Below are 8,534 nucleotides of genomic sequence, written 5' to 3'. Positions count from 1 at the left end.
CCCTGAAGAACTTCCAGACTAATACAAATACTACTGGAACTGAAGAATATTGTATTACATAAAAGCAATTAAAAGGCTCTTTTAGTTAAGAGCTTTTTCCCCCCTAGAGATAAAATACAGGAAGTCTTTAAATGCAAATGTTAGTCACTGTGCTTAATTCTAAAAAATGACATTAATAATGGGTTGAAAAAAAATTGCATATATATAATGAAATATATAAAAAAACCCATTATAAACTACACTTGGAAATTACTAGAAACTGCTACTGGTATAATCTGTCTTTGCTAATGCCAAGAAACTGGTGTTCTTAACCAGGAAGAATTTGTATGCAAAACACAGGTACACATCTACACACAGAATATAATTTGTCTTGTATGATTTGGCAAATCAACATGTAGTTCTAAAAATTAAGAATGTTTTACAGTATCCAACATTTACCTGTTGAAAAACATCTGCCCCTTCATCATAATCCACTATTGTGAAAAAGAGTTTGTTTGAAAAAGCAGATGAATAGCGCCATGAATTAGCCAGTACTTGATATTCTTCATTAGCTTGCCTGTTAAGGAAAAGAAAAAAACGTACATCCATGTAGCATTCACTGTCAAAAAAGACTCTATAACCAGCTGCAGCGTTTAGATGAATTATACTTGCAGTATCATTCTCAACACACAATCAATTAAAAACAGTTTCAGCTAGTTATGCAACTCTTCAAACTTCCCTTCTGCAAAATGAGAAATGTGTTAATTCAAACTATAACAGAGATACATCCCAAGATGATGCTAACAAAAAGTAATGTTTTCCATATTTAAAAGTCTCAGGAGTGGCCTGAGTGGCAAGCATCACACAAAACTGCTAACAGATTCATGCAAGGAGATGCTTACTTGGCCCTTGAGTATGATATCAAGATTTACTTGCTGGAGATAGCTGCATGTAAGGAATTCTGAAACTATTGGAAAAATAACACAGAAATGTTGTTGGCGCTTAAAGAGCTGAAGCTGCAAGCAATTTTGGCCTTGGGCAATTAAGCCCTGATTTTGAGTGAGAAAGAATGCAAGAAAAACAAGATAAGAAACTTCTTATGTAACTAGTCAGAAGTAAAAACAATGCCTCATGAACAGGTGGATTTATCGAATCAAGTATTATAACCAGGCGTGTGAACAGTAGCTTTTAGCCAATGAAGAGTTTTTATGTGTGTGTGTGTGTCTTAGCAGCTTAAAAGTATATAAGTGATCATGTAACCAATAATAAAGGTCTCCATAGAATTCACGTTGTATCGTGTGTGGAGTCCATGGGTGAATCCCTCTTGGCAAAATGTGATAGTAGTAATCTTCCTAAAATACCAGAGCCATAGAGTCACAGAAACTGCAAAGCACTGGGGAAATGATACTAATTAAATGAGCAGTAGGCTTGCAAGTAGCATAATACACTCAAGATTATTTCTATCAAACTAGAGGCCAAACCAAGGTTCTACCACTTGGAAACTTATCTCTGCATGTGGTAAGATGCAGAAGTAGTATAAATAAACATATTCTGCAGCTTTTCTCAAACCATTGTTTCTATAAACAATCTCCACGTGTTTGATGGTGCAGAATGCTGTTTATTTAAAAGCTGTAGATGCAAAATCTGTTTGTTGCAAGAGAAACTCTGCACTAAACACACATAATACATATTGTATTTTGAGAGAGCAAAGACAGGCAAGATGATGACAGGACTACAGATGTCATAAGACCCTCCCCATTTCCTCATAAGTGAGATCAGCCTTAGGCATGAATATATTACATATAACTCCAGCAGAGTTGTGTTGTATCAAGGAATTTATTGTACATGAAAAAATGTATCTCAAAAAAAGATAAAATTAAGTTTTATTATCTCTTACCCCCTCAAAGAATAAATCTTATGAAGCACAATAAAACCCAACTTTCACCCTTAGTACCTGATTGAGTAAAATTTACTACCTAACACACTTACTCAACAGGTAAAGTTTGCAATTATAAAAAACAATGTGATTTAGGCATTAGAATGGCTATTTCTAGAAACAGATACTAACATTAAGCAGACTAACATATTCACTGTCATCCTGAAGAGGGCAGTCAGACAACATCAAAGGAATGCTGTAAAATCTTAAGTAATATCTGTAGGGCACTGTTCTGTTAAACCTACTATATTAAAGCTGGACCACTTTTATCATAAGAACAAGATAAAAATCACTTCATCTTGATGCCATCATTCTTTTTAGTCTACTTTTCATTTGTGGTGAAACAGTATTTCTGGGAAATTCAGATACTCCCGTTATTTTAGAGAAGACTTTTGTTCCTGTTGATCTCCATGTATTTTGCATCTTTGAACTATTTTGAACGAATATAATAGGTAGAAAGTATATTTCAGAAAGCATCATTTTGCAAAAGGTTGTCTTAGATTTTCTATAACAGATTCAAAGCACAATGTCATCCTCACACTGAAGATAGCAAAGTATTCTGTAACATATCCTCATAGCAGCTCCTGAGGGGTGTCGAGAAGTGAGAGTGTAACAAGGTGAGGCAGGAACACAAAGTTCCAGCATTACCACATACAGAACTGAAGAACATCCTACAGCCCACTATATTATTTCCAATGGCTACAATGCTGATACAATCACATTAATAACTTTTTGTAGCTTTGGTGACTCCTTTTCAGATGCAGTAATATCAAAAAGCATAAGCATTTGGCTGAAAAAATTCAGCCTCCGCTTAACATCAGGCAATACCAGCTCTGTCTTTTCTTACCCACCTATGACTATTGTTAGTTACTTTAAAGTCTATCAGGTTGCTTCTATGAAGTAAAGTTAATTATATGAAATTTTTATAATAATTATGAGAAATACTATAAAGGCATAGGGCAGAACTACATTTGGTATGAACTCATCAGAATAATAACCTTAGCACTGCTCTTGTTAGTTTGACAAGATTATTGATAGATGGAGAAGATTTAAATGTTATTGCTGCTACAGTCACCTCTTAAGAATTTCATCATAACAGCAACACAGGAACTAGCAACAACAACAGTAGCACTAACCAGCTACTAGAAAATAGTGGCCAGATCAAAAGAGAATGCTACTATTAGATTTACCTAGAAAATTCAACATACTGAAAAACAAACTGCTAAAGAAAAGGCTCTACAAATATTTTTTCCACTATGCAAGAGAGGCTCATGAAATATTAGAAGTTTTATTCAAGAAGATTAATTATATGGGTGTCTATGGCAGATAATCAGATCTGTATAGCCTGAGCTATATTAAATTAGATTAATTTTATTCTATTAGTCCAACATCATAGCAAAGGAAACAGAAACAGAATATGAGGGGAAGAATAAAAGACAGTGGAATTATTTGCCAAAGAAAGCAGTAAAGTACTTTTTTTTTGGCACACTATGAACTGTACAATATACTTACAAATGTACAATTGGCAAAGAATGCACTACAAGGTCACCTACTCATTCTTATCCATCTGTTTAAAATAAACTGCGATCAATGCTGCAATTTACCTCTAAACAACTTTTGTTTTTTATTTGGATGCATTTTCACAAAATGAAGAGACGAAGGGGCTAAGTGTATATTTTGACTTCTTCTCAATATCAAGAAGATAATAAATTCAGAATGCTTATTCTCTTTTATTTTTGTTTAGGGTGACTAAATGTCACAAAAAAACCACTGAAGAATCTACAAATGTGTCCAGAAAATTCATCACATATGAGAAAATGAAGAGAGCATGGACACTAGTTGAAAACTACATTGTTCATGCAATCTAAATATCTATAATAGGAGAAAGCAAGCTAAAATCCATGTTATTCTATTTACAGCATCCCATGAAATTTCCATTATTCTGCAGATTAAAGAAACTATGAGATCTCATTTTGTAGAAGTTGCAAAGAAAAAAAAAAAAATTATGACCAGAGGAAGAATAAGGAGTCTCTTATGATCCAAGTATAGAACTAGTGCCTTGTTAAACAGGACTCATCAATACTCCTCCAAGTGCAGTGGAAAAGCAATTGCAGAACTCTCAACAGCTCCTTCCACATTTCCTGTTCCTTCTTTGAACAAAAGTTCAAAAGATAATTCCCTCTCAGTACAGTTAAGAGACCTGTCAATGATTTTCTCACTATCCACTCTTGATCAACCAGCAAAAAAATTGGAAGGCAGAGGATCCTGTTTCTTCTTTCTGATGACACCTCCCTGACTGTCAGAATTCTTTTTTTTTGTTGACCTACTGTTTGATCGGCTACTTGAAAACAGTTTTCTGAGATATCTTCTTGAACAGGGAAACCAACAGAATTCCTCTCTTTTCTAGATTAAAAACCTCTCCTTGGAGGCCTCATTGATAGAGTAGATGTTAATAAAATCACATGGAATCCTTTCTCATATATTTTGTCATTTACTTCTGCACATTGTAAGTCAACAGCAGAAGGCAGCTACATTCAGAGCCCTTTATGAAACATATACTAGATTAAGCTCAAAATCTAAAAATACAGAAATTGTATGTTGAATTATAACCTACCTTTTATATAATCCTGTAGGAAATACAGAAGGAATAGCTTAAGCAGTTGACTTTGAGCTCACAGTGCAGCAGACTTTCTGCAGTAACTACAAGCTTGTTCAAACAGATGCCATTAATAAATTCTGATGGAATTCAGCCTTGTCACTCAAATGAAACAAAATTAGTCTTTAGAAAACACGTGTCACACCTGCAAAATTGACCTATCTCCCTCACATATTACATATATATTTTATATATATACTTTATATGTACTTTTACACACATACGTAGATATAGTCACACACAATTTCAGTTAATGGGAGTAATCAGTGCTCCTTTCAATATAATGAAACTTCTGATGCTTTAAAAAATGCAATAGTCTAGTCAACATGGGAGTGAAGAAAATTACTGGCTGCACAAACTCCTCTGCATTACCAGCCATTTCTAGCTTCTTCTTCATAAACACTTCAATTTTTCTCCTGCTCATTTATGATGCCAATTTTAGGTTTTAATCTTGATTTGCAGTGATTGAAACAGGCTGTTACACCTTTAAAAGAAACATTTAGGAATTCACATTCATAAACAAGCATAGTAGAAAGTGAGGAAAATAAAAGCCATTTGTTTCAGGTAGCTTGAAATTCAGAGAGAGATGTACATGTCTAATTTACATGTTTAAAGTATTATTACATAACAAACAAGTGACACGGGTCAAGGTATAGACACTATCCACTGAAACTCAGTATCTTCAGCCTCTGACACTGCCCTGATGTTTTCAAGGAACACTACTCTAAGGAGGAAAAAAAAAAAAAAAAAAAAGAAACAAAAAACCCCCAAGCAACCAACCAAACAAAAGCCAACAAAACAAAATATGCATCTGTTTACTGATGGGCTTCAGTTGTTGGGGGGAAAAAAACTCAACTGATCAGTTTCATTTCTCTGACCCAATTATCTCTTTCTAAAAGAAAATACCTCAGCAATGAATTTGAAAAATTAACCAGAAAAAAATGCAAACTGTTTGGCAACAAACAAGATATTTCACTGGCAGAAGCAACCACCTTTGCTTTGCATACAGGTGCATATCAGAGATGAGAGAAGCAGAGCTTAGAAAGTAAAATAAAAAAACTCATATAATTTCCTTACAGAGTGATTAGATGGGGCAGCAACAAATGAAAAAGAATGAACTAATGATAATGAAAGATGCAAAGGAACACTCAGCACAGCAATGGTTTCAGCAGGCTAGAGCTAAAGCCCATGTGCAGCTGGAAATCAAAGCACTAATAATCAAGTGTAGTGGTGGAGTCACAGAATCACAGAATTATAGGGGTTGGAAGGGACCTCAGGAGATCATCTACTCCAACCCCACTGCTAAAGCAGGTTCACCTAGAGCAAGTTGCACAGAAAAGTGTCCAGGCAGGTTTTGAACATCTCCAGAGATGGAGATTCCACAAGCTCTCTGAGCAGCTTATTCCAGTGCTCCGTCACCCTCACAGTAAATAAGTTTTTCCTTAAGTTTGTCTGGAACTTTTGGTGTTCCAGTTTTTGCCCACTGCCCCTTGTCCTGTCACTGGGCACCATCGAAAAGAGCCTGGCCTCATCCATTTGGCCCCCACATTTCAGATATTTATAGACATTGATAAGATCTCCTCTCAGTCTTCTGTTCTCCAGGCTGAAGAGTCCCAGCTCTCTCAGGTTGGTAAAATGGTGCTGATCCCTTTGGGAAACCGTAGTGATAATAAAATGGGGGAACAGATTGCAAAAAGCAAGAAGACAAAGAGCAGAGAAGCTGGAAGAGAATTTTCCCCCAAAAATGCATTAAATTCAGGCTAGCAGTTTCTGTCTGCCCGGATGCAATACAAAGTACAGTCTCAGAAACAGTCTCTTCATCTCTCTGAAGATGCTGTTGTCAGACTGCCTGTTCTTTTGTTCTTCTTACAAACATAAGTAATTTTTTTCAGTAATGTAACTAATGTGGGTAGCAGAGAGAATATATCTGGTTGAGTGAAAACCTAAGCACAAAGGAAAAATGAAAGCTGGTCTTATATCCTAAGAGTCACTGTTTAGAGTTAGATTATTTCTGATTGTTCATCCAAACAAAAAAAATCCAAACTGATTCATCATCACAGTGCATCAAAAGGCTTCCAGTGTGCTGCTGCACACTGTATCTGCTTCCAATGTGCTGTTGCAGAGTATATACACCAAGAATAATAATAGCATGTAAAGTCAATTAAGACTAGCCATGTTCAATTTCCTGGGACCAAAAATGTTTAATCAAACATGGTTCAAAATGTGCATGGAAAAAACTCCACATCTTCAACTGTTAAAAACACATTCCACCCCCACCAATGATTTCACATTTGAGACCATATAGGATACCTCATCTGTCATGTCATAATTCACCTCTCAACACCAGCTATATCATATTGAACCTAAACAATTACGTCAACAGGAAAACTGACATTTATGCTACCACTTACACAGTTGTGAAGACATCAGATGGCTTTCAATAGCTTTTTGGACCAGAAAATCTAAACTTCCTTGTCCACAAAACTAGATGGAAATGTTGTGCTCCAAAATCACAGAATTTACTTGAAAAACACTCTAGAGGCATGTCTATGTATACAGAGCTTCTGGTTTACAGAAGGAATGGATTTAGGAATGGATTGACCCAGATAGCCTACAGGTTTATTTTCCAGTCCACAGTCTGTGAAAATATTTCATTAAGATGAATACAGAACCAAAACTCTGACTCAAAGATGACAAACTTGTAGCTGTCTTTTAGAAACATCTATAAATCAACCTAATTCATCTTGGACATAAAATAAATTTCAATCAGTAATGCTGACATATGATTTCTGACTTTTTAAAGTATATATTGAAAAGGGATAATGCCAAAAATTAGAAGCAAATCAGGCAAAATTAAGAAAATGGAAAGCTCTAAATACAACAATATGATGTATATCAGGAACAAATAAGCCTAGCATTGGATGAACAGGTAAGTTCAAAAAAATTGGGAAATAAAGCATGCAAAAAAATTGATCTTTCTCAAGATGATATAAAGATTATGTATTCATCTCCTGCAATGACAAAGAAACCCTTCTCATTCCACTGGAAAAAAAGATTTTATGTTAAGTAACTCTTGCTAGGAAATACTTAAAAGAGACAAAATATGCTTTGTTTTTACTGAAAAAAGATCAGCTCCTTTAACTGAAAGGATACTTTTTACATACAAAAGTTTCATCCAAATACGTGGAGTCCCATGGACTTCTTTCTATGTGGCATTTTAAGAGTAAGTTGCTATTATTTCCATACAATTTCACAAATCATAACTTTTAAGTGATTTATGTGATTGATGTTACAATGTTCTCCTTGCTGTGCACAGAAAAGCCTTGCATTCTCTGAGACAAATTTGGTCAGCTTTGCACATGTAGGTCCTTGCTATACGGACAGGTAAGACTTTTTAAAAACGTTTAAATATCAAGCGTCCAAGTGTTTTAAGACTTGGCTAAGATCACCTCAACCAAGTTTTATCAAATAATTGGAATTTCTCCAACATTAAAAAGGACGTGGGGCAGAGAGGGAAAATCCTTCCTTCATATCTTCTAGAAAACGTCCAAACTACAGCACTTTTCAGCAATGGACAGGCACAATAGTTCTTAGTTTGGTAGAGAAGCTAGATCACCAAACTGACTTTGCACTCACTTTGAAGAGCGCCAAAAGTGACACAAACTTTCTGAATGCAAGAAGCTACCTCTCCGTCTTTGGTGGCACAATCATTCAATACATCTGCCAGAAAAGACATACAGATTTTACTGTAAGCAGGGGCTCATTTTAACAACAAACATTCTTAAAACAATCAAATGCAAAATCAGATACACGAAGAATATAGTTTATTTTAACAACACAGGACACACATAATCTCTTCTGGTCGCAGATCTGCAAATCTGCAATAGCCTGCTCTAACGACAATCAGCTTTCACTGTTCTCCAGAACAGGACCACATTTCCTATCATTGCTCCCCATCTTGTT

General features: G+C 35.4%; 1 protein-coding gene across 1 annotated transcript in view; it reads right to left on the bottom strand.

Moving 5' to 3' along the window:
* LOC104528924 (tumor suppressor candidate 3) overlaps positions 1-8,534 on the bottom strand; it is a gene marked incomplete at its 3' end in the record, with an annotated part of 26,257 nt that overhangs the window by 13,700 nt on the left and 4,023 nt on the right. Inside the window, exon 2 of the mRNA XM_010173082.1 lies at positions 439-556. Coding sequence (XP_010171384.2) covers positions 439-556 — 118 coding nt within the window. The remainder of the gene's footprint in view (positions 1-438; positions 557-8,534) is intronic.

The sequence above is a fragment of the Antrostomus carolinensis genome, unplaced genomic scaffold (assembly GCF_000700745.2).
Source record: "Antrostomus carolinensis isolate BGI_N321 unplaced genomic scaffold, ASM70074v2 scaffold12418, whole genome shotgun sequence".
In the NCBI taxonomy this organism is placed as follows: domain Eukaryota; kingdom Metazoa; phylum Chordata; class Aves; order Caprimulgiformes; family Caprimulgidae; genus Antrostomus; species Antrostomus carolinensis.
Note: the sequence above shows the minus strand (reverse complement) of the source record. Positions and strands in the feature narration are given on the sequence as shown.